The sequence below is a fragment of the Ursus maritimus genome, unplaced genomic scaffold, assembly GCF_017311325.1.
Source record: "Ursus maritimus isolate PB19 unplaced genomic scaffold, ASM1731132v1 scaffold_26, whole genome shotgun sequence".
Taxonomy (NCBI): Eukaryota; Metazoa; Chordata; class Mammalia; order Carnivora; family Ursidae; genus Ursus; species Ursus maritimus.
Genome location: NW_024425119.1, coordinates 14,849,533 through 14,875,665, shown reverse-complemented (window position 1 = coordinate 14,875,665; position 26,133 = coordinate 14,849,533). Strand labels below are relative to the sequence as shown.

Below are 26,133 nucleotides of genomic sequence, written 5' to 3'. Positions count from 1 at the left end.
TTAAATAGCCCTAAATTAGAAACGGAAATATTTCCCGCGGGTGAGTTTTAAACCACTGGCAGTACTAATTTCACCCCGTGTTATGAATGCTCTGTTTTTCAAGCTCAGTCCAGATAATTCAGATACTGCTAGACAGACAGTGACCATTTTACTAAAGATGTTTTCATATTCATTCCAGCAGACCAGCTTCCTGATAATATTCAGTTTTTTAAAATGTGTTTTTTAAAATTAATCTCAGAACATTCTATTCATCTTTAATTAGAGGCATGGTTTTTAGATAAGGATGCTTTTTACTCTGCCTCATGTGTTGACATTTTCCCAAGTATTTCTTGTAATAATTTGAATAGTCTTCTCCCTCTCCCTCTCTCTCTCTCTCTAGATAGATAGATAGATTGTGTTTTACACTGCTTACAAGTTTAAATCTAAAGCTCACTAAAACACACCATGATATATATTTCCTTTTGTAAAGTCAGCTTTTAAACAGGAATTAGCCTTATATTTAATCTGCTCTAATTGTATTCTTTATAAGCTATCAGAATAAAATGAACCTATCTTAATATTTTAAAAACACAGTACTCTAATATACAAATAGTTACTGAAATACTCCATACTGTTTACACTGTAGCATGATTCTATATAATTTGTTTTCCATGGCTAGAGAAGGATATTGGAAATTATATATTTACAAGCACCTTCACTGGTTGATTTGTGGGCAGGTAATTTTACTGTCAACAACTAATTTGCTCACGCGTTCTGATACTTGATGTGAATTGTATCTGATATTATTATAGTTCCATCTCCTGTGTTAATTTTCTCATTTGATGTGATTTGCTCCATTTTCCTAATAGCAATTACTTGGCGAGCTGTCAGAGGTAACCCACATTTGTTCCCTCATGGCACTTCTTTTTAATATCATTTCTTGGATTCGGTTTCTGAACTTAACACCCTCCAAATGTTCCAGCTGTGCCTTTTTTTTTTTTTCCCCACTGCAGAGTTCCAAAGAAACCAAATTTAGAGGAAAAATGTGTAGGTTAAATTTTTAAGAACAGTTTCATTTCATCGGCTTTGTCGGGCTTGCTTGCATAACTTCCCCTCTGGAGCAGTATCTTGCACAAATCAGGAGCTTATCTCTACATAACTTTCTTTAATCCTAGAGAATTTCAGCTTAAGTGGCTAAAGAAAAGTGACTCATTCTGCCTTAATTATCGATAAGAAAGTAGATTTGCCATGGGGTCTAGTAATTCTGACTCCTTTCAGAGAAACCAAAGACAAAGATTTTTTTTAAAAACAGAACGTTAAATATATTTCTGGGAGATAAAAGGCAAGAGTTAAGAGGGCGACAGTCCCACAGAAGTTGGTCCATATAGGTGACCAGTCATGCTGGTGTGCTCACCACGGAGGGGTTTAAGGACGTGGGACTTTCAGTGCTAATACTGGGAAAGTCCCGGGCAAACCAGGAAGAGTTTGGTCAAGATGTTGGGGGGGCAGGATTTAGAGCTTCAGCACGTGGTTCGGGAGAGGAGAGTTGAGGGTGTAGTTCCGCTCTGCAAGACTTCCCATATATTGGGGAGCCATCGATTTGGATCCACCCCCAGGCAAAAATGACCACGAGACAAATCATGAAGGCAGGAGCAGTAGCTGGGTGGTAGGTACAGGCGCGTGAAGGAGATTGGGAGGGCCACAGAATAGTGGTTTCAGGAGCCAATACGGGCTCTGGTTCCTCCGCACCAAGAATGACCAGTCAGTTTCCACAGACAAGCTGCCTTGGTTGGGGTTTCAGGTCAGGTTCTAATGATTCGAGGCAACGCTTCTCCCCCTTTTCATTCCACGGGTTGAAAACATGAGGCAGGAAGAAAGGACCTAGAAAAGGGGAACATATGCAAGCAAATTCATGACAAGTTTTCGTATGGTTTCTCTTTAATCAAATACGTATGTCTTAAGCGCCTTGCTCTGTTTGGTTATACAGCTCAGGTTGCACGATCCAGCAATGCCAGATGGATGAGATGAGGCACGAGATTTGGTGAGCCTGTTTCAGGCTCGATGGGGACAGTCACACACAGCGTAGCCCATTCTTCACAGTATTATTTGATGGATAGCAAAACACTAGCCACTCTGGTTTTTAGGAGCAGGAGATATGAATCACGTCGTGGAGAGCAGGGCTGATAGCATTTTTTGTTTGTTTAAGCTTTAAGAGCAGTAATTTAAACTGACACTTTTGAGATCCTACTGAGAGAATTCACTAACCCTTTATGAAACTACACTCAAAGGATATTCTTGTCGAGGGAACATTGCATGTACATTAATGATAGGACTTTGGTGTGTGCTAAGTATAACATTTTGGTGATATTTGCTGTATTTTGGTTGCTTTTAAATATCTTATTGGCCCAAATATAGGAATATTGTTTTGTGGGAAATAATAATAATGAAACTCTATTATTGAATATATTAGGAATGTTTTTAGGCCTCCAGTGCTGAGAGGGTCAGCAGTCTCTCTTTCTGTCCCGTCTAACTTCATGGAGAGCTCTTATGAATCTTACCCTCTATTCCTCCCCCCCTATTTCCTTCCCCCTTCTGTCCTCCTCTCTCCAGTATCTAGTAGCATTACAGACCCTTCTTTCACTTCTCTTTTCCTGTCTGCTTTATTCCCTTCCCACCTTCTTCACCCCACTGGCTGGTGAGTGGTAGTCTTTCAAGAAAGAGAAGAACCAGGGTTTCTTCCTACACCGGTTTCCACAGGTGTTACGCATTTGCTGTGAAGGCAACTGTGATTTTTGGTTGGTTTTTGTTTGTTTTGTTATGTTTTTAGTAATGATTTAATTTTAAAATGGTGTGTGTGTTGTGTATTTTTATGTTTTTCATCTCTGTGGAAATCGGGGAGGCTTCTTCTAAAATCAATGTCACCTTATATTTGGGCCAATTTAGGAATTAAAAGTAAATACTGTTCTAACCAAAGGACCAGATTACCAAAAGGCCTGCCTCTGCAAGTTTTTTCTGCTAATCTTGAATTTTAGCATAATTAAAATTGTGCCGGTGCAGTATCTAAACTTTGCCTAAATTATAAATCATTGTTCTGTATCTTAGATTCTACCAAAAAACACCAAAAACAAACCAAAACAAAACAACCCAAAAACTGCCTTTTGAGAATTTGGAACTTATTATAATGCAATTATCTATTAGTTAAAATCATTGCGTTTATAAAGTTTTAACTCTTCTGTGTAGTTTAATGGGGAATATACAAAAATACAGTTTTCTAATAGCCTAACAATCATGATTTAAAAAATTACTGAAAGTTATTGTGTATTTTAACGTATTCAGCTTTTTAAAAGCAAATTCTCACGTGGACTTTTTTCAATAGCTGTTTTCAAGTCGCAGTCATGAACATTTAAAGACCATACTGTTACTAACCACCACCTGCCCCACAGCATTCCTGTTTAACAAGGAAAGTTTCTGATTTTTATAAGTTGACATGAAGACGGTGGCAGAAAGCGTTATGACTTGAAAAAATTAACAGCATTTAAAAATTATGTATTTTTAAGCATAGTCCTTTTATCTACTGAGATAGTACCCTTTTTCTTAACAAACTACATGGAAACAGCATAATTAAATATTATTTAATGTAGCATACTTTTAAACTAAAGAGTAAGTAATGCTTTATGTTATTGATATTTTAAACTTCCAGTGCAATTAGACGTTAATATTGATGGAAATTAAAAAATAATCAGAAATCTTTTGACCTACCTTGGTCTTGTGTGATTCCAAGTTCAAATTTTATTTTTTGACATTTATTACTATTATTATACTACTATTTGCTATTGGTGTATCTTTTTGACTTCTTAATTTACATTTTGAATTTGAACAAATAATGGAGAATATTTAAAAGATGATTTTTAATGATCATTGTATCATATAGGATTGGAGGGGGTGGGTGTGTGCTATGGATTTGCAGGTAAGTCTACAAATAAACAGCCAACAATATCCTGTCGAGGTATACACCATTTTCCTAGCCTAGGTTTTATATTTTTGCAATTTCACATGAATTATTTGTCTTTTTATAGAAACAAAGGATGGAGTATGGTCCCAGACCAACGGATACTCCCTCTGCTCCATCACCTCCTCCAACACCGGCTCCTGTTCCCGTCCCGCTTCCTCCTTCTACTCCAGCCCCTGTTTCTGTGCCAAAGGTCCCGGCCAATGTAACCCGTCAGAACAGCAGCTCCAGCGACAGTGGCGGCAGCATTGTGCGAGATAACCAGAGACACAAACAACTTTCCGTGGATCGTAAGTTTCCCAGGGAGCCAACAATGTGCAGTTTCATCTGTGAATTAAAAGCACTGCTAAGTAAAATGTTGTTAGTTCTACTGGTATTAAACACTATTAAATATAAATAGTGGGCCTTTATACTTGCACAGGACTTCATAGATTGCAGAGTCTTTCATCCAGTTTCTTGTCCTTCAAGTCATTCTAAGAAACAGGAAGTTCTCTCCACTCTCTGTTTTATTGTGTATGTTTCTACACATATTCCAGTATATTGTGGGGGTTGAATGCAGACTGTGCTGCCAGACGTACTTGAGTTTGTAGAGTGAAACACCACTGATGGCCATTGACCTTCAACAATTTAATAATCCTCTCTGTACTTCAGGGTCTGAAATGTGGGGGGAAATCATCGCATCTTCTTCATAGGATAATTGTGAGGATTTAATGAGGTTATAATACGTAGAAATCATTTAGATCAGTCATTCTCACCCAGAGACAGTTGTGCCCCCTTCCTGCAGGGAACATTTGGTATTGTCTGGAGGGACGTTTGGTCACAGTCGGGTGGACGCTACTGGCATCGCACAGGTGTTTAGCAACATCCTACAATGAACAGATCGGTCCCCCCCCAACAGAATTATCTGGTCCAAAATGTCAGTGATGCTGAGGTTGAAAAACTCTGACTGATTTTGACCAGTATGACACATACTAAGCAGTCCAAATATTTGCCGCTATCATCATCAATGTCATCATCGTTTTCCCGCTCCCCTTCCTCATATTTGCCCCACACACATACTCATACCAGCTTAATGCAATCAACCTGCCAATACCAGTGTCAAATTTGCCCTCCAAATTCAGGTTTTATTTGATTTAGACTTCAACTTTATATGTTCGTAACATTAAGTTTGATTTGTTACATGAATGATTTCTGTGAAAACCAGATTTTAAAAAGCTAAAAGAAAAGACACTGTGGCAAAGTTTGGATTATCCTTGTTTGTACTGTTGAACAGCATTGTAGGTAATTTGAAAATTGAAGGTAATTCTAAGATATTTTTTCTTATTATTTACTCTTCAAATTATGTTTGTGGAAGTATTATAAGATGACTTGGCTCTTCCTCTACTGGACATGTAAAAATTCTTGGAAAACGAGGGCCAGGAAGGTATTTCTTCAGTATGTGTGTGTGTGCGAATGTATAAAGGGTGTCTTTCGTTCTTTCAGTGTGGCTTCTCCTAGGGCTCAGTTCTGGATTCTTCCCTCCATATAAACTTACTTTTACTGTCAGTGATCAATCTATTTCCATTTCTTTTAATATTGTCCATATTGGTAGAGAAGGAATGACTCCCAAATTTGTCTTCATATCAAATCTCATCTCTGCCATTCAAATACAAGTACTGAACTATTAACTTTATTTTTTTAAAGGTATATTTATTTATTTTGGGGGGGAGGGGCAGAGAGAGAGGGGCAGAGAGAATCTCCAGCAGACTCCCTGCTGAGCACAGAGCCTTGGTGGGCCTCGATCTCAGGACCCTGAGATCATGACCTGAGCTGAAACCAAGAGTCAGCCGCTCAATGTACTGAGCCACCGAGGCATCCCCTGATATTAACTCTAAAGCTGAGATTGGATGATCAGATTCAAAACTAAATTACCGAACCTTTTACTCCCATTTTCATCTGACATTTTTCTTATCTCAGTAAATCATAGCCACATCTCTTCAGTTGTGGTCATTCTTGATAAATTTTTTAAAAAAATTTAAAAGAAGAGATGTATATTATTGTTTAGTTATTCTAGAAATTCTGGCTAAATGCAATAAGCATCAGCCTACTTTTATATGTTACTTTCTTCCCTAAAGTAGAGCTGATTTACCACCTTCTTAGCCATATCCCAACCTTACCAAAAAGGAATGGAAAAGTGCAGCTTTAGAGAAATGATTAACTGTGCAGCAGAAACAACCGTGTGTGAGAATGTGTGTGTGGAAGTATGATCTACTAATTTTTTTCAAATGTTTGTGTATGTTTTTAAAAGATGCTTTTATTTTTTTTCAAAGACACTTAAAAACATAGTTTTGAGATGAGAAAGTTCTGTAAATATTTTTATTGATTTCCCTAAGGAAAATTTCCCTCTCATAAATGACTGTTCTTTTTTTCATTTTTACCACAAGTTTATAACATTTCCCTCCTTTGATACGTCAGCACAGTAGTCTTTGACACTGTGACGCTCCTTCCAGGCCTAGGTCAGAGTTCATAGGCATCTAGTCCCCATTTGGAACAGTCTGTGGGTTGGGACAGCTTGTTCTTTGTCCTAGTCTAAGAAACTAAGAATAACCTAATGGGAAAGAGGCATAGTTTGAATACTTTAAAGATAGAGAACTCTCCTGATAATTGTGACTCATCCTTTTTGAATCTGTTTTTCATAAATAAAAGGGTGACATTGGTATATAAAATATAGACATCTCTCTCCAAATTAACATCTGTACTCGTTTCTTTACAATAATAAAAATTTGCATTTACCTACACAAAGTTCCCTTTTAAAGATATCTCAGAAGCATAGTTTCATGTTAAATAAGTATATTTCTTTCTATAAAGCACTTATTTTCATGATAGCTTTTTCCTGAGCACGTTTTTGGAGAACAGTTTTTCTGAATGAATGTGGGGGCTTCTCAGCGGTCTTGTAAAACCAGACAAACATATTTAAATGTATATTTGTCAATAGCCAGATTTCTCTCAAAATAAGCCTTTTATTAAAGCTTCCTACATTCTCTGCTTACTGCCTAGACTTCTGATAAAAATAAAATGGAAGGAACTGGAAAGTGAATACTCACTCAAAAAAAAAAGGAAAACAAGGAATATAAAACAAGGAAAATAAACAAGGAAAAAAGTCAACATGCCTGTTTTTTAAAATTTAGCAGGTAGCAAGGGTGAGACAAGGACAATTCTTTTGCTGGAATGACTAGGGTTGCCTCTTCAACTGGCTGCGTGGAGCCGGGGGTCCTATAAGCTATTCAAATTGGTTTATCGCAAGATTCAAAAAGGTTCTCCTTTTATCACTTTTGAAGATATCAGTGCTTTAGGTATTTTGCATTTCTTCCACTTCCTTTGAAATGTTAGTCCTTTTATTTGGGCTTAATCTTTTGTAATCAGAAGTGTTATTTCAGAAAGAGGTGTAAAGTCAGTCCGGTTCTTTACTGTGCTAGAACATTGCAAATGGAAACCCGAAGGAGGAGCACAGCCGAAGAGGTTTTTGTACTCCCGTGGAAGCTCATGCTGTGGACTAGAGATGATCTTGCCGTGGCTAAGTTAGTAGCTAAGAAAATAAATCTAGTGTGGCGATGCTTCTTCCCTTTGAGACATGCTCTTGTTCTGTGTGGCCGTTTGTTGCGGTGACTTAACAAAAGCTAAAGTGCGTGCTGTGTATTACTGAAATGAGCCAGTCAGTAATGTTCCCTCTCACCCTCTCTAGCCCCCCTCGTTCATTTCTCCCTCTCGCCCTTCATTTCTCCTGTCTCTGTCTTTTGACTTCTCCAGGTTTCTGGAATACCTAAGCCATGAAAAAATTAGAAACCGTGAACTGAAAGTCAGGAAATCCAGTTCTAACTAAATTCTGCTAATTAATAATGTGATTTTGACAGATCATTTCTCCTCTTGTGGCCTCCATTCTCTTAGCTGTTTCTTTCAGGGGTTTGTATATGATGCTTTTCAAAGTCTCTCTCCCTAAAAAAGTCAGCAGGATGCCTCAGTCATTCATTTATTCAGTGAGTATTTATTAAATCCCTACCCTGTTCTAGGGATTTCAGGTGAAGCAACCGAAGCAGGCACAAATCCATTTTCTCTTCAGGTATATATTTTGATGAAAGGAGATAAATAAATGATTGAGTTGATAGAGAATATTATAAGTGGTTCTGGAGAATAATAAAGCCATGTGGGTAGGAAGTGCCGTTGGGGAGAGGGTTGCAATTTTAAATATGGAAAATCTGAAGGAGGGGAAGAATGAGCCAAGTGGATTCGTGGGGTAAAAGCATTCCAGGCAGAGGTCTTAAATTTCAAGAGCACCAAGGAAGCCATTCTGAGATAGAGCAGAGGGCTCCGAGAGCAGTAGAGTTACCTCAGAAAGTGGTCACCTGAGACATTTTACTGGGAGTACTTAGTCTGGAGCAGAAGAGTTGCAGTGTATAAAGACCATGTTAGCTGTTCTATTGAAAACAGGATGAAGAGCCAGGGCTGCAGTGGTCGAGAGTAGACGGAAGGCAACCTGTGAATAGGCCAGTGGCTCAGACCGAACTAGTCACGGAAAAAAATGGAGTGAAGGGGTTGGATTTGGGGTGTATTCTGATGCTAGGACTAAGCGTTTGCTGATGGAGTGGATGTAATAGAGGACAAAGGGGAGTCTAGCAGAGCTCCATGGCATTTCGCCAGAGACACTGAAGAAATGGAATGACCATTACCCGAGTGGGGAAGTAAAGCATAAAAGCAAACTTCAGGAAGAAGATAAGCGGTTCAGATTTGGACAACATTCTGTTTGAGCCACCTAATAGCCATCTAAATGAATCTATCAAGTAGACAGTTGGCGTATATGGGTCCAGAGTTCTGAGGAACAGTCTGACTGGAGAAATAATTTTGGGAGTCATCAGCTTTTAAATGGCGCCGGGACCATTAATGGAGTGAGTTCAGGCAGAGGAGAGGTCCAAGGATTGTGCCCTGGGTTGCTTCAACGTGAATTACTAGGGGGAAGAGAAGAATCAGAAAAGGATACTGAGAAGGAGAGGCCAGGGAGACGGGAGGAAAATCAGGTGAGTGTGGTGTCCTAGAGGTCAAAGGAAGAAGGCATTCTAAGGAATGTTCTTTCACCTTCTTCATATATTGCCAGTAGGTTAAATGAGACTGACTGGGAACTGACCACAGTAGTTTAGCAAAATGTAGTGGAGGGATGGGGCCCAAAGCCTCTTTTTTAGCCATGAATTCAAGAAGAAAATTGGAGAACAAGAATGGGAGTCAGCTAGTATAGACAGCTTTTCATGGCCTTTTACTAAAAGGGGAGCAGAGAAATGGGCAGTAGCTGGGAGGAACATGGGGTCAAGAAAGGGCTTAAAAGGGAGAGGAACAATAACAACATAATAGTGTGTTTGTATGCTGATGAAATGATTCAGTAAAAGAGGAAAATGGATAACCTAGATAAATAGAGGAGAAATTACTGTTGAAGTATTTAAATAGACAGAGGACATGGGATCTAGGGCACATGTAGAGGGCTGGGCCTTAGGAGCGTGGAAACAGTTGATCCATAATGGAGGGAGGGACGGAGGGAGGGGGGAGAGGAAGGGAAGATAGAAAGAAAGGAGGAGAAAGAAGGCAGAGTGCATGGGGAACGTGCTGGTAGGTGAGGAAAACCGCTGAGGGAATTTACGGAGGTTCTCTTCCAACTTCTTTATTCGACATTAGGAAAGTGAGGTCATCAGTTCAGGGTGAGAATTGGGGAATGAGTGCTGGAGGTTTGCAGAGAAAGAAGAGAGTAAATACTTGTCTAACAGCAGGCAGTTATTTGGTCTAGGGCAGATTCTCCACCTGAGCCATGTTGACACGGGGCTGGATAGTTCTCTGTGGTGGGAGACTGACGTGTGCATAGTAGAACGTTCTGTGCAGCCCAGGCCTCTGCCCGCAACACGATAGTTGGCATCCTTTCTCCTCCTCCCCTCTAACTGTGCCATGGAAAGCGTCTCCAGCCATTGGCAGATTTGCTTGGGGTCAAAATTTCCCCCACTTGAGACCATGGACCTAAGGAAACGCAGTACGATTGTCAGGAAACAGCAGCCTGGTTGAGGTTCATATTCATGAATTTAACAGGAGATCATTCAGCATTGTGGTGTGTACTCACTGCGCAGGTGCAGAATAAGCAGAAAGTTCGATTTAACACGGGTTGGGCTTTTGCCAAGTGACTACAATGAAGAGAGAGGAGAAGAGCCAAGGAGTGATTTTAATAATTGATCGTGGAGTTTGTCCTGGGTGAGGATGAAAGTGAGGAAGGATGGTAGGAACACTAGATTAGAAGTCCTTTTGGGGTCAAAGGATTCGGGGCGTTGGGGTTCTAGAGAGAGTGACACGTGTTAGGGGTTTTCAAAAATAACCTGCTCCGCGTTGGTGTGTAGGAAGGAAATCTCAGATGGAGGAAGTGCAGGATGAGCTCATCCACAGACTGACTATCGGTCGCAGTGCCGCCCAGAAGAAGTTCCACGTGCCACGGCAGAACGTGCCAGTTGTCAATATCACGTACGAATCCACACCAGAAGATGTGAAGATGTGGTTACAGTCAAAGGGGTTCAGCCCTGTGTAAGTCTCCGGGAATACTTTGCATTTCTATATGTAATATATGCCTTATTTTGAGTTTGGTCGCTAACATGTCATCATTTAAACATTTCGGGAGCCCAGACTGCCTTTGTTCCATGCTCAGGAAATAACTATAGATACTTATAGCTAAAAAAAAAAAAAAGGGGGCGCCTGGGTGGCACAGCGGTTAAGTGTCTGCCTTCGGCTCAGGGTGTGATCCCGGCGTTATGGGATCGAGCCCCACGTCAGGCTCTTCCCCTATGAGCCTGCTTCTTCCTCTCCCACTCCCCCTGCTTGTGTTCCCTCTCTTGCTGGCTGTCTCTCTCTCGGTCAAATAAATAAATAAAATCTTTAAAAAAAAAAAAAAAAGAAGAAGCAGAAATAACTATAATTTGCTGTTACCCTGTGTCCTAATTGCTAATGTCTACTTCTCCTCGGTCCCTTAGGCAAACTGTCAGTAGCTTTGAGGAGTTAGCCTCCTTTCCCCCTCATCTGGTTACAAAGGGTAGGACTAAGTTTAGCTGGACTGCCCAGACCTTAGAGGGCATATGGAAGAACATTCTGCTGTAGGATATGGATCCTCAGCCAACTGAAAAATAGATAAATTACCTATCATAGATTATAACCTAATAGAGCTTTTCCCGTAGTAAACCCGTGGCAACAGTTCTACTTATCTACAGTCTAAAAATTTGAAAATATTTTATGTGTATTTGATACAAGGAACTATTTCAATCATACATATTTAGAGAATTTTATAAGCTCATATACCCACGTGACTGAAAAATGAGATACATTGGTTAGTCAGTTGCCTGGTTACTAGAAAGTTACCTGTTCCCCTATAAAACACCATATTTTAGGGAATCGGTACTCAACAATAATGACAGTAAATACAGTCGGTTCCATTATCATCTTTTGTAGCCTCAGGGCCATCATCATGAAGATCCCTTGTCACGGCCCTGAATAGGCACTCTAGTACCATTTTATAAGAGTTTCACCGTATGGAACACTTAGAAAAGAGAGGTTATGGCAGGACCAGAAACTTCTTTCCTTTGTTTTATTTAGATTGTGTGCGTGTGTATATATATATATTTTAGAGAGAGAGAGGGAGAGCATGAACTGGGCGGGTGGGGGGGCAGAGGGAGAGAGAGAATCCCAAGCCGACTCAGTGCCCAGTGTGGAGCCCAACGCTGGCCTCCATCCCATGACTCCAAGATCATGACCCGATCCAAAATGAAGAGTGGGACACGTAACCTACTGAGCCACCTAGGTACCCCTATCTAGGTAATATTTTTAACGCTGTATTTTTCTTTCTTCTGTGCTTTTCAGGACTGTCAGTAGTCTTGGAGTATTAAACGGTGCACAACTTTTCTCTCTCAACAAAGAGGAACTGAGGACAGTCTGCCCTGAAGGGTCCAGAGTCTTTAGCCAAATCACTGTACAAAAAGCGGCATTAGAGGTATGGCTTGTCAACCTAAGTCGGTGTTTGTCTGCATTGATCGAGAGTGTGGACTGCAAATTGGAAGCTCTGAAATGAGCTGTTTAAGTCCATAGTGGTCAATTTCCCTTTCATACAGAGCTGAATTAAATTTGACTCCGCTTCTGTAATTGATCATTGGAGACCAGCAGTGACCATTTGCAGGGAGATTAATTTATCATAAATGCTCCTGTAACATGAAGCTTGGAGCATATGCTTTTGGACATTTAATGAAAAGCCTAATGTTCTCATTTTATATGCATTAACTACTTCTGTAAGAATTTAAATTTTGACACAATCATGGACATTTACTTCTGAGTGAGGCCAGAACTCTTTTGCCTGTTCTTAATATGTAGTTTGGAGATTCTAGTAAGCTAGTGATTACAAGGTCTTAAAACCCTGGCTGTGGGTCTTTGGTCTTGTCGTATATCTAAATTGTCAGACGGAAAATATTAAGTAGGAATCATTGAAAAGAAAGAGTGCTGAAGAGTAATTATTTTGTCATAGCTGTTGGCAGGAAAGGGGGAGAGGAGGTGTTTTCTAGATTGAATATCCTTAAGCTTCCTGTACCCTACTCTTCTTAAAATGGGCTGTGTAAGGGGAGTAGTTTCAGACTGTTCTATCTCATAGCTCTTAATAGCTTTCATGAAATTATACTTTGACTCAAATGAGAGGATATTGGCTTTGGAGTAAAATTGATACATAATTCTCTCTAGCATGTATACCCTCTAAATTCAACAGTGAAATAAGTCAGAGTGAAATAGCTTCGTGCATGCAACCCTGCAACCACTCTCAGGAGAAATTTTATTTCCTTGGAGATGTTTCCTAGAACATTGATCTTGGGAGTTCCTTATTGGGTGGATCTTGGGTGTGTTCTGTATTAGGCATTCTGTAATATTGAATATGAATAAGGATTGTATCTTTTCTGAGGCAGGTTTTTTTTTTTTTTTTTTTACCATTTTAGCTTTATTGAGAGTGTATAAATTTCCTTCTCAAGGGTATGATAGAAGGTTCCAAAACTTCTGAATTCCTTTGTGTCAGATTGTACTTCCCCTCACCACCCACTTCTTGGTCTCTCACTTCCGTTCCTCTGGATGTGAATGGGGGTTCTTCATCTTCCTCAGCTGCCCTCTCACCACACCCTTCTCTTGCACCTAGTCCATCTTTTAGATGAGTCACCTGGGTTGTCAGAAGCTTCCACTGATAAGAGCAGAATAAGGAGGGTGCACAAGGATGGTAGATAGAGCGTGGCAAGGAGAAAAGCTGACGTGAGGTCAGAGGGTCAGAGCCTTCCTGTATTCTGAAGGGAGCTCGGTGTACCCTGAGCCCAGTCTTGGAGCCGAATTTAGAATCCCCTAAGGGCAGATGAATATCTTGCTTGACTTGAGGGTTCTTTGATAATTTACCATCTTATTATGCTTATTGTGCACATATCTTATTTCTCCAGGGGAATCTGGAGCATTCCACATACATTATTGATTTATCTTTATCATGTCCAAGTGAAAGGCATGGTGAATGAATTGCCTTAAGACACCTCATAAATGAAAAAATGATTAATGGGATGTATTGGTGAAGTCCAGAAGCATCACTTTATATGAAGGGCAGCCTTCAGTTTTCCCCAAGAGGTATTAGGAGAAAAACAAAGGACTCTTACCCTGAACCGTTTCATTACATGACCCGCAGCCTGCATCAACCCGTAACCGTCTTGTCTGAACCGTGTTTATTTTTCAGGATAACAGCGGCAGCTCCGAGTTGCAAGAAATCATGCGAAGACGACAGGAAAAAATCAGTGCCGCTGCTAGTGATTCAGGAGTGGAGTCTTTTGATGAGGGAAGCAGTCACTAATTTGTTTTTAAACTCCACTTAAATTTGTGGCATTATTCCAACGTGCTTTGTTTTAAGAAGCCATGAAGGGAATGTCAGATTCTTATGTCTCGGAATACTTAAGTTATCGCCATAAAGAAACAATGCAAACATAAGTAAGCAGAGGACTTGTTTCCTGGCCCGTTATTTTTATTAAAACCGGCTAATTTTAAGTAGATGTTTTGCCCTTGGGAAGTATGTTGCCTGCTTTACCAAGGTGAGGTTTCTCTTATTGGATAAATTATTTCATCCCCATCTCAGTGTGTAAGCAGGCATCTTTTGACAGCGGTTAATTTATTTACTGCAGCAAAACAAAGATATTGCCCATGATTTAAAATCTAAGTAATTTCAGTTTTGCCCATGACGCTGGTGTCTGTCATTCAGAGTGTAGCTTACTTGAGGCCAGCCTCTGCTTACTTAGGTCTCTTCTTTGACGTACTCAATGATAGACTGTTCAGATTTATTTAAAGTTCTTAATGCCAAGAGTTTTTTAAAAAAAATCAAAACATTTAATGAACTGCAAAATACAACAAGGCCTTGGACATGCAAATATGAACCCATGGAGCATTCCCAAGACAATTTATTTGTCATGGCTCTGTTGATCACAATTCCTTGTATAGCCTGTATTTTGATTTAGTTTATATTCTGCTTATTATCTATGTTGTGTTCTTCTATATGAGAAAGCACAAGTGGAAAAGAGGTCAGATGCAGTCAAAAATGTGTCCCAGAAAGTAGCCCGCATTGGTGTGCATTACAGTATTTTGCTTAATGAAGGCCTCAGTTCTGAATATTGATATGAGTAGTTAAATGGATAATTGGGGCCATTTTATCTGTGTATCTGTGTCAAGTTTTTCTGGTAATAAGAAACCCTTAATTTACGCATATTTTAATCCTGTGACAGATTCTAGATAGAGAAAAGAAAGATACTTAACCTTCAACAAATGTTATTTTTGGAAACACGATTTTTGTCATTAAATGTTATATTATTTCACATATATAAAACAGATGTTATGTAAGAATGTTGTATATTTTAACATAAATCCATTTAGAGAGATTATCTAGATTCATTAATTTTCATAGTGCCTTTTTCACATGAGTCAGCTGGAAAGTCTGCAATAAACAGTATTTGCTGTATGTTAATAAATGGCCTCTGTCTCGTTGGCAAAAGGGATCTTTGGTATGTAGACTGCGGATCGGGGTTGAGCTGAATGGGAAACACAGAGGCCCACTCTTTTTTTATTGTTTTATTTTTTTAACTGATTTTCAGTACAGTTCAGCATCTAGTAAGAGCTGGTCACGGGTAAAAACAAATGTGTTACAGCACTTACGATTACTAAGTGCTTCCACAGAAGTATTTCCTTAGGTGTCTACATTAGCTCTGTGAGTTGTGTTTTATAGACAAGGAAACAGCGTCCTAGGGTCTAATTTCCCCCCAAATTATGAGAGATACGGGAGTTGCTAATCTTCCCCGAAACAGTGCCCCTCGGGCAAAGTGAAACAAACATAAGAACCATGAAGGTTACTCTCGATCTTCTCCGTGTCATAAGCCCTGACACTCATTTATAACTTAGCCCTTATGGACAGTCTCTGAAAATGTAGGGATAAGAGAAAGTAGATAGAAAAGTTAAAATAGCCTGAGTGGAATGAGACATATATGATATTAAAAGAATGGTGTAATTTATAAAGAGGTCTTTATGCTATGAAATTCCAGTGGAAAATACCACAGTGGTGGCGATGGCAGGAAGCAGTTGCCTCCTTCCGGGTTGTGGGAACAAGGGAAGAGTTGGAAGTCACAGAATTTAGAAGCTTGAGGGAGAGGTACTGCAGAGTTCGGAGCCAGACATCTGGGGAGTTTGGTCCCTGGTACCTGAGAAGTTTAGAAGAAAGACTCCACAGCTCGTAAACAAACCCCTGAGAAGGGGGCACAGCCTGTCCGGTGCTGTGGCCTCAGGAATTCAGAGAAGAATTCAGTTGAGAAGATCCCACAGAGCTGGGATTCAGACCTCAGGAGACCATGCCAGCCAGCTGGTACTCAGATTTCTGTGAGGGCATAATGAGGCTGCCCTGGGAGGGCAGGAGAAAACAAACAAACTGGTAACTGGAACCTACTGGGGATCGCTTGCTACTTAGTGAAGAACCATTATTAGGGTGATGTTAATATGAGCGGGAAGTCAGACGGAAGGGAGCAGGTGCCCTGTCCCCCTCTAGCTTCCTGTCTCCCTAGAGCACACACTTCGGGCAGAATCTGGTGGGAACTCACCTGGCAAAGCTCCAAATCACGAAGCTGAGAAAAGAGAGGTGGATTTGCAGAAGCTCAGTAACCCACCCATTCCAACGCTGACTACTTATCCTGTACACTTCACTTTTCTACGCATGTTGGAGATTCCATACAATCCTTTTTACAAATTCATACTTTTACCTAACAAGATGTAATCATCCTTCTCTGTTTTTTAAAACAGCATTTAATAAACAGAATTGGTGAAACAGGAAAAAAAGAACACTGAGATATCACAGAGGTCGTCATGATAGGAAGCAGCTTCCATCCCTTGGGCTAGGGGAGCAAAGGGATGGTTTGGGTTTATCAGCATGTAGGAGCCTGGGAGAAGGGCCCTAGAAAGCCTGGACCCAGCACCCTGGGGGAAGTGCTGTCTGGTGTTGGTCCTGGAGCCTCAGGAACACAAAGGAGAGATGCCCCGATTAGCTGGGACAGAAAGCTTTGAGGAGAGGATGCTGGGCAGTTGAAGCTGGTATCTCTGAGGGGGCGTCATGATACTGGTTCTGAAAATGGGGGGGGGGTGAAACTAGAATCACCTGCTGCTGTGTTCATTGCTGCGGCCAAAGTGCAGATCTCTTCACTGGTGTTAAGCCATTCGAGGATGGCTTGGCCTTTGTGTAGCTTTCTTCTTGTTTCTGGATCTTGGTGTCCATTGAGCTTCTTGGGATTGTGGGATTACAGTTTTTATTAAATTTGACAAAATTTTCCGCAAGTATTACTTTTTCGGGGGGATCCCCCTTACCTTCCTGGCATTTTCCAACTGCATGTTTATTAGGCCATTTGAAGTTCCCCAAGTTCATTAAGGCTCTCTTAATTTTTTCCCCAGTCCCTTTTCTTTGTGTTTCATTTTGAGCGGTTTCTGTTGCTGCGTTCAAGTTCACTAGTCTTGTCTTCTGGAGTTTCTGGTCTGCTTGTAGTCTCTTTCATTGTGTTTTTCATCTCAGACATTAGTTTTCATCTCTGAAAGTTCAATTTGATATTTTAAGATATCTTCCGTGTCTCAATTTGCTCAATAACTCTTTGATTTTATCAATCAGAGAATATAGTTAAAATATATGTCTTAGTGTTTCTGTTTATGAATTCTGTCATCTTTATAATGAGTAGGTTAGTTTTGATGGATTCTTTTTTTCTGTATTATGGGTCTATTTTTTTGCTTCTTTGTGTGCCTAGTGATTTTTAATTGGATGAAAGACCTTGTAAGTTTTACCTTGTTGGATACTTTTGTATTCCTATAAACAGCTTCATGCTTTGTTTTGGGATACTGTTAAGCTACTTGGAAAGAATCTGGTTCTTTCTGATCTTGCCGCTGTTAGGTGGGACTCGAATAGCATTGCATTAAACCTGATTTTATCCCACTATTGAGACAAAACCCTTTTATACCCAAGCTATTGTTCCATGAATTAGGATGTTTCCCATTCTAGCCGATGGTAATAAGAACTCTTCCTGGTTCTGTGTGAGCTCTGACAGTTGTTTCCCCAAGCCTTGGGGGTTCTTTCCTCAGCCTTGGGCCATTTTCTTGTATACTTGTACTAATCCATACTCAACATAAGACTCTGCGGGGATCCTAGAAAGATCTCCAGAGCTCTCTCGCCTAGCTTTCTCCTCTCGTTACTCTGTGCTGTAAACTTAAGCCCCTTTGTCCTTGCTGCACTGTAATCTTTGTGTTTTCAACTCAAAGAGTCTGCTTCACTCCACCTGGGCTCGCCCTCCCTGCACTGCAGGTTAGAAACTATCTCTAGGCAGAAAGCTGAGCAATTGTAGGGTTTTTTCATTTGATTTCATCTTTCAATGCCCAGTGTCCAATATTCTGAAAACTGTTCTTTCATGAATTTCATACATTTGGCTTGTTTTTTCATTGTTTCATGCTTGAGGGTAAATCCAGTTTCTCTGATTCCATCTGGGCCCAAACTACATATTTCACTGAATACAGAAATCTCAGTTGCCGGTTTTTATTCTAGAACCTTTAAAAGTGTTATCCCACTGATTTTTGGCTTCCATTGTTCCTAATGATAAGTCAGTCAGTCATTATTCATGCTTTTCCTTCTGGCTGTTTTCAAGATTTTTTCCCAGTGTCCTTCATTTCCAGCAGCTTGATTATAAAGCTGATAGAGGTAGTTTTTTTGGTATTTATCCTGTGTGGGGTTCGATGACTAAGTCCTGTTTGCCCATTATCGAAGCCCATATTCTTTCCAATACTTTCTTTTGCTCCTTTCTCTCTTCCGTTCTTTCGCCTCCTATTACATGTATGTAGGCCACTCGATAGCATCCCAAAGATCCCTGAATCTCTTAATTAAAAAATTTTTCCCATTCTTCAGGTTGGAAAATTTGTGTTTTTATGTATTCAGATTCGCCAGCTCTCCTCCCCCTACCCCTGTGGTCTCTTTCCCAACATGTTGTAATACAAAGAATTATTTTTCAGTTACTGTATTTTATTCTAACATTTCCATTTCATACTTTGATTTAGCTTTCATTTCTCTGCCAAGACCATCTGTTCACTCATTAAAATATTGCTCTTTAATTCTTTGAATAACTTTCTTCTATTTCTGTAACACGTAAAACCTACATTATAATCCTTACCTGCTAAATCCAACATTTGGACCACCTCAAGCTCAGTTTCCGTTGATTGCTTTTTTCCTCCCCCACTTTGGGTTCTAGTTGCCTTTCTTAGCATGTGTAGTAATTGTTTATGATATACTTGGCATTGCAGAGATGTCTCACTCTAGAACGTGTTATCTTTCTTTGAAGAATATTTATTCTTGTTCTTCAGCAATTCCGTGCTGGCCGATCACTTTGAACTTGTGCAGCTTTGGTTTTATACTTTGCTAGGATGGTCCTGATGGCTCAGGTTGGTTCACAATGTCTTCTAACTTGATGGGGCTTTATCTACAAACTCTCTCTTTTGCAGATCTGGTCAGGGCTTAATTTTCTGCTCTGTCTGTACCTGTCAAGAGTCGTTTTTACTGTGGAGTCCTGACTTCTAAGGAGTTTCCTTAGTTTTATGGATGAACTTCCCGGTTATTTTGTATCTCAGATGGATTCCCAAAGTGTTAAAAGGTGTTCAGCAGGTCTCTTCGCTTTTGCTGGGCTGACTTCTCATGTCCTCCAGCACCGCTACCTCTGGTAGCTCGATTGTACTTTCAACCTTGCCGCAGCCACTCTGCTAGACACTGGGTAGCGTGGCCCTATGCAGACTCCACTCCGGTGCCCTCCTTCAGGAATTCTAGCCACTTCCAGTGCCCTGACTCTGATCTTGGCCTCCTCATTTTGGCGGGACTGACTTGCTCTGCTTGGAGCTACCTCGCTGTGCTGCGGTTGGGGAGTTATCCCCAAAGAGCCAGTGGGTTTCCTTATCCCAACGGTTGTCGTCTTGTACTGCTTATAAAAGGTGAGCAGTAAATTCTCTTCCCCGCCTCCACTGAAGAGGCACTGGGTCATAGGAAACAAATGTGAGAGATACTCTAGTTACTTAAAACTCTTCCTTTCAGTATTTCTCTCTAAGAAAATCTATAGGAAATTGAGATTCATTTGTTTTCTAAAAGTAAATTTATGGCGGCTGCGCTAGGGGTTACGTGGAGATCTCACCAGGGCTGCGTCTGCTCACTTTTCCCCTCAATGCTTACACGAGCAGACTGGAACAGTATTAGAAAGTCTGGATTCAATAAAGGGGTTTATATAGAGACTGGCTGTTTCTAAGTAGGCGACGACAATGTTCCTTCAAAAAACATTTAGTAAGTGTCTACTTTAAGAATTAGATAGAAAGGCAAATCCTAGATACAGCCTCTGGCCTCAGGAAACATACAATCTAAAGAACTGAGCAGCTTGCATTATTTATCCCTGGCGCTAGTCTTATTGATCTCCTGGGGGCTAAAGTACACCCTAAAACCAGCAGTGGGGTGTTTTCTAGAGGCTGTGATTTTCTCCTATGACATTTAGTTTTTCCCAAACGGCGTGCCTCCAAGATCTTTGTAGAGTTATGTAAGGCCCCTAGGAATGAGGTAGGAGGGGCAGGCAGGCACCATTCTACCACCCTTCTCTGGGGGCTTCTTTTCCTTATTTGAAACAAAACAAAATTTTAAAAACAAAAAGCTGCAGTTGCTATAGGCAATTCCAGAGAAAGGTGGTATTTCCAGTAGTCCTGGGTCCCAGACGGAAACGTCCCTGTGGACTCACATTTTTACCCTCCCCAGCCATTCTCTCCACCATCTTGGTTCCTCAGTGTCCTCTTGGTGGCGGGTATCTCCAAGATCTACTTCCACATCACCTCACAACCTCCTTCCCTGGCCTCTTTGTTCCTTTCTGTCCTCAGAGTAGAGGACAGGAAAGAGGCGGAAGAAGCTGGTGCTCTGAGCAAAGTTTTATAGGAAGCACTCAGTGTTTTGGTGGAGAAGGGGCATAGTTACCACAAAGAGTACTTTCCAATATCCAAATATTTGGGTTTACCTCATCAAATTTGTAAAAGAAAAGCGAAAACATAAAAAGCTAGTAAAATTCTGATAAGCTAAAAGGAATTAGGAAACTAGGAACTGCACTTAGTAACTGACTCTAATCTGACTGGGGAGACACGGCTATCTGTTGCTCTGAGAGGACTGAAGTCCTGAATCTGGATTTCTGTATCAAAGGGGGTATTTTAAGAGCTGAGATGCTTCCTGAAGAGCCTCAGGCACACTGCCTTTGCTTTGGTGTGGGGACAAGGTGGGCAATGAGTCAGTGCTCCTGCCAAGCCCAGATGGTCCTGGTCCAGGCTGGTCCCATGGGCTCTTTCCTTCCTGAGTGTAGTTCCAGGCACTTGGCCCAATTCCTGCTGCTTTTCTTGTCCCTCAAACCTGGCTGTAATTTGTCCTACTTTAATTATTCCTATCATTCCCCCAAATGAACACACAGTGTCTTTCAGATAATGGAAAACAAGGAATAATATACTCACACAGTGAGAAATTAGTATCTATAGCTGGTCCTGTTTCAAAGTTTCTTACTTTAAGCTGGTATCATATGCTAAGGCTTTCTGCCTCCCATTTAGTCTAAGGAAAGGGAAAAAAGAACTGAACTCAGTATTCTAAGATCTTTCACATATAACCCCACTTTACAGATGGGGAAATTGAGACTCAAATATAAGTCAAGTAGCGTATAGAAAGTCACACAGTAAGTACAAAAACTAAATTTGGACTCAGTTCTCTTGGACTTGTATATAGCCTGCAAATCTTTACTCAGATATCATGGGTCAATGTAGTAAAAACTTCTAAGCATAAAAAGCACCTTTTCAAGACCTGAAATTTTATACAGTATACCACTGTATAAATAGGTAAAATCAGAGTTTCTCTTGTCGAAGCTGCAGAGAGGAGATTTGGAGCCTCATTTGGAAATCACTGGTCCAGGTTCCATAGATTCCCTCCTCCGCAAAGACCCTTGCAGGTGCATATGAAGGTGGATTGAGAGCTGATCGTTCCATGGCCACAGCTAGACTCGGTCTCAGCAGTCATTCGCATCTTTGGGAAATTTCAGGTGGCTGACCACCCCTTCAAAACAGCACTTTATTTAGACAGAAAAACTGCCTTTCAACATCCTTTCTTAGTTTCTTTTTTTTTTTAAGATTTTATTTATTTATTTGAGAGAACCTTTCTTAGTTTCTTTTTTTTTTTAAGATTTTATTTATTTGAGAGAGAGAGAGAACAAGTGATGGGGAGGGGGAGAGAGAGAGAGAGAGAACTTGAGAAGCAGACTCCCCACTGAGCAGGGAGCCTGATGTCCTGGGATCCTGACCTCGGCCGAAGGCAGCGCTTAACCGACTGAGGCACCCCCTCTCTGAGGTTCATACTTATGCTTTGAAGTAGAAATTATATAAGATGCCAATAAACTGACAAATACTAGTTGATTCTGGTCCCAGTTTTCTACGAGATAGCCCGGCCAGAGCCAGGAAGAGATACGCATTGGCTGCAAGTTAATCTGTGGTGTGGTGTATGCGGTAAACGTGACAATGGCGGGGTCTTCTTCAGCTCCCGGGAGGCATGTTGAACAGCAGTGTGACTTGCACCGGGAGGAGATGGCAGCGGCAGAGCCATTGCGCCGCAGGCTAAGACAATTGCCATGATCGGTTGTCTAGCTTCCGAAACACAGCCTTTCGCAGGGTGAGGACGTCTAGAGCATTAGTAACCTGTAGCAACCCGGGATCCTGCAGCCAGTGAGTGAAGACCCATTTTCCATTAGGAAAACAGCACAGGGAAGTTAATTACCTCCTCTCTACAACCAATCTTACATAGGGCAGAATTGAGACATTTAGGTAATTCATTTCATTTGTCCTGCAGCAATAGGAAAAAAGAAATGGAGGAAGTGACTATTGTTATTTTATGCCTTGGTGACAGCACAATGGATTTACAAAATGCAAATTAGCACAGCTATCTGGAATGGCTTGGAAGCTTCTCCCTTCTTGTAGCATTTGTCAAACTGAGGCTCCCACACCCCAGTCGGACACGAGTGTGCAGCTGAGACAGATGCCTGTCTTACAGTCTCTGACTCCCAAGTCCGGCAGCACTGAGCACGGAGGGTTGTTTCGGCGAATCTGGGGAGCCGGCCTCGCGCTGGCCATCGCGTGGGAAGTGCGGCCACAGGTGGATCGCGGAATCATCTGCGCATGCCCACTGTGGAGGTGCCCCGGTGCTGCAATGAGCGGGGGTCTGGCGGTCTGGACGTGCCGAGGGAGGTGGAGAGCTGGACAGCGTTCATGGCGTGCCAGCTCGGCCAGGCCCCGGCTGTGACAACTCCACAAGGTTGGTATTGCTTTGTTTTTGCGGGGACACTTAGGCTTAAAGACGGCGGGTCACTTCTCAAGGGCTCGCTGCTGCTGCATTTCGCAGCACAGGCTGCTGTAATCCAAGCCTCTACCTTTTCCATGATGTCACTGCATCCTCAAACCACCACGCACCACACCAAAGACTACGTCTAATCCTCCACACAACACCGCGGAGGAAGCTCTTATTCGCATTTACGATCGAGCGGTGTTCGCGGCGCCTGCCCACGCCAAGCCTCTTTTCTTAACTCTACCCGGGAGAGTTAACGCGTAACTCTTATATCTTACGGTTTGTACAGATCTGCGCCTTTGGCTTAGACGCAGCCAGCTTTGCAGACGTTTCCGTGCAGAGAATCGGCACAGCTTGTCTGCGCGGTGGCGGACGTTTTCCCTGAATGTCAATCAGGTCGTGGCTCTGCTCTGCTGTGAATGTCTATGTGGGTGATGGGCAGTAGACACGAAACACGTTGCTGATGCACTGGGCAATAGAGAATCACTGCGGAAAGCCGCCCGGACAGTCCGGACTCTGATCAGGAGGGGCAGCTCCTGCTTCGGCACCCCACGCTTAGGACATGACAGTCCACAATGCATCCCGGGCTGCACCTCCTTCATATTCTGAGCTGTGTGCTTAGGTGTGGTCGGGGTGGGGGTTCACTTGTCACCCTGGGGAAACTGACCCAGCCCAATTCAGGGACCAACTTCAGATTATCTGATCACATTTATAAGAATTCCAAGATGGCCCTTGGGAACGGTGGGCGCTTGGCTTGTCCCAGGGGCCATGCAATATGCTGTTTTTTCACATATTGGTTTCAGCTCCAGCACATGTTATTGTATCTTCTTGAAGCCCTGTGCTACCATAAAGCCACCGTCAGCATGTCCATTTCACAGATAAGACAACTGAGTCACAGGCAGGCAGAGTCTCAGCTCAAGTCTTATCCATCGTCTCTTGTTCTTTTTTTTTTTAAAGATTTTATTTATTTATTTGACAGAGATAGAGACAGCCAGCGAGAGAGGGAACACAAGCAGGGGGAGCGGGAGAGGAAGAAGCAGGCTCATAGCTGAGGAGCCTGATGTGGGGCTCGATCCCATAACGCCGGGATCACGCCCTGAGCCGAAGGCAGGCGCTTAACCGCTGTGCCACCCAGGCGCCCCCATCGTCTCTTGTTCTAAACAGCTCTGCTCTGCTATACTGCTGGACCCTGGGCTGGCCTGCTTCCCCGGCTCACTCACGAGTTAAGAGAGGATGTGATCTAGTTTGGTTTTGGACATAAAGGAACACTTCCAAGACCATCCTGTTCTGTATCTGTCAAGGCGGTAGTGGTTCCAGTGAACTTTTCCTACTTTGAACCCCTTTGGACTTTTTGGTGTTCTCAGAAATGAACAAAAATAATTTGTGTCCGCTGGCTTTGAACTCCTATCCACTGCTCTGGAACTTACTATAACAGACACATGGCGAAGGCCTGGCTTGCTGAGCACCACCACCCATGCCAAGCCTCATGGCCTCCTGTACGTTTGGGCTTTTATTGATGTGAAACCACCGTGGGGCCTATTGTTCATAGGAATCCAGGACTTTGATTCAGAGCCAATAGTCTCACATAAGGCTAAAGAATTCAAGTGGGTTTCCTCAGTAATGGCCTTCTTATGATAGGGTTTAAGAGGGGTAACAAAGAGCAGGAGAGATCTAATACAGGGGAAAACCAATTCTGGAGAAGAATGCATATATTTCCATAGAAAACTTTATTACAAGAACCATCATTGCTCCTGGGGCCTTTTCCTTTTTTTTTTTTTTTTTTTTTTTTTGGAAGATTTTATTTTTTTATTTGACAGAGAGAGAGAGACAGCCAGCGAGAGAGGGAACATAAGCAGGGGGAGTGGGAGAGGAAGAAGCAGGCTCCCAGCAGAGCAGAGAGCCCAATGTGGGGCTTGATCCCAGGACCCTGGGATCACGCCCTGAGCTGAAGGCAGACGCTTAACAACTGAGCCACCCAGGCGCCCCACCTGTAGCCTTTTCCTGAGCCCTTGTTTGCATTGTGGGGTAACCTTGCTCTGCTCTGTTTCATTTCTCACCTGCCTTCTGGGAATTTTATTGGGAAGTACACACCTCTGCCCTGGAAAACTCCCATGCTAACGGAGGCCACACATGATCGTAAGGCATATCCTTGTGCTGCCATATGGGTTCAGAGCAGCTTGACCGCCTGGGCTGGCCATACCAGAATCACTGTGAGAACACAACAGAAAAGTGTCACTTGGCCACATCGCGGGCCTGCAGGCAGGTTTTCCTGCTCCAAGTAGTGAGTCAGAGAGAGAGACAGGCAGACAGATGAGCAGAGATGGAAGGTTGGTCCTGGGTGATTTTCAGGGGTACACAGGCCAGGGAGCAGAGTTGGCCATTTCTGCCTATCTTCCCTGGGACAGCACGAACTGCAAGTAGCTGGAAAGTGTCGGCCTGAGATACTCTGTTAATGGGGGTAACAGTAAATCCACTGGGTTCTGCTGCATGACGCATGAGCTAGAGCTGTCTGTGGAGGCTTGGAAAGAAACTGTCACTTTGGAGTCAGCCAGAAAGAAAAGTTTCAGAAGGCAGGGTTGGAGGTGAATTTACCCAGATGGGCCCTAGTGACTGGTACAGCGGGTGTTCCGAATGCTTGCTGAGCGCAGGGATGAGTGTCCATCATTAGCATTTCCTGATATGGCTCTGCAGTCTTTAACACTGTCATACGGCAGAGCAGTCTTTTTGACCCTTCTAGAAACAAATCACCTGTCCCACTCTTGGCCCCACGTGGGATGCCTTATGCTTTCCTATCACAGCGCCTGTAACACTTTGTCTCCCTTAGTTTCACTTCTAACTTCCCCTAATAGAATAGAAATTCCTCGAAGCAGGAACCTTGTCTCATCCATCTTCATAGCCCCAGTGCCTCATAGGGGATGTTGAATAAATAAAGGATTTTTTGAGAGGGTTAGAAGTTGACTATTTCTCAGATGGGATGGTTCGAAATTAGGCCTCTGTTCAAAGGAGCTCTGGGCACTAGCACGCACACTTAGCCCCTGCCCTTTTACCAAAGTGGGGATGCGATTGGGGCTTCCAGCCTATATCCGCGACAGGTATAGACTCAGACATGCTTCATGTTAGCAATAAGGTCCTTAGATGTGTAAACAAAAGAAGGAAATGCTTTCTGACA

The 26,133-nt window shown here is 42.1% G+C and overlaps 1 protein-coding gene across 4 annotated transcripts in view; it reads left to right on the top strand.

The window, feature by feature from the left end:
• The window catches only part of EPS8 (epidermal growth factor receptor pathway substrate 8), a 175,094-nt gene extending 160,022 nt beyond the window's left edge, over positions 1 to 15,072 (top strand). For all 4 annotated transcript variants that reach the window (XM_008707049.2, XM_008707050.2, XM_008707047.2 and 1 more), the window contains 4 exons: positions 4,056 to 4,278; positions 10,387 to 10,567; positions 11,891 to 12,020; positions 13,770 to 15,072. In XM_008707049.2, the coding sequence (XP_008705271.1) occupies positions 4,056 to 4,278; positions 10,387 to 10,567; positions 11,891 to 12,020; positions 13,770 to 13,883 (648 nt within the window). In that variant the 3' untranslated portion in view covers positions 13,884 to 15,072. The remainder of the gene's footprint in view (positions 1 to 4,055; positions 4,279 to 10,386; positions 10,568 to 11,890; positions 12,021 to 13,769) is intronic.
• The last annotated feature ends 11,061 nt before the right edge of the window (positions 15,073 to 26,133 follow it).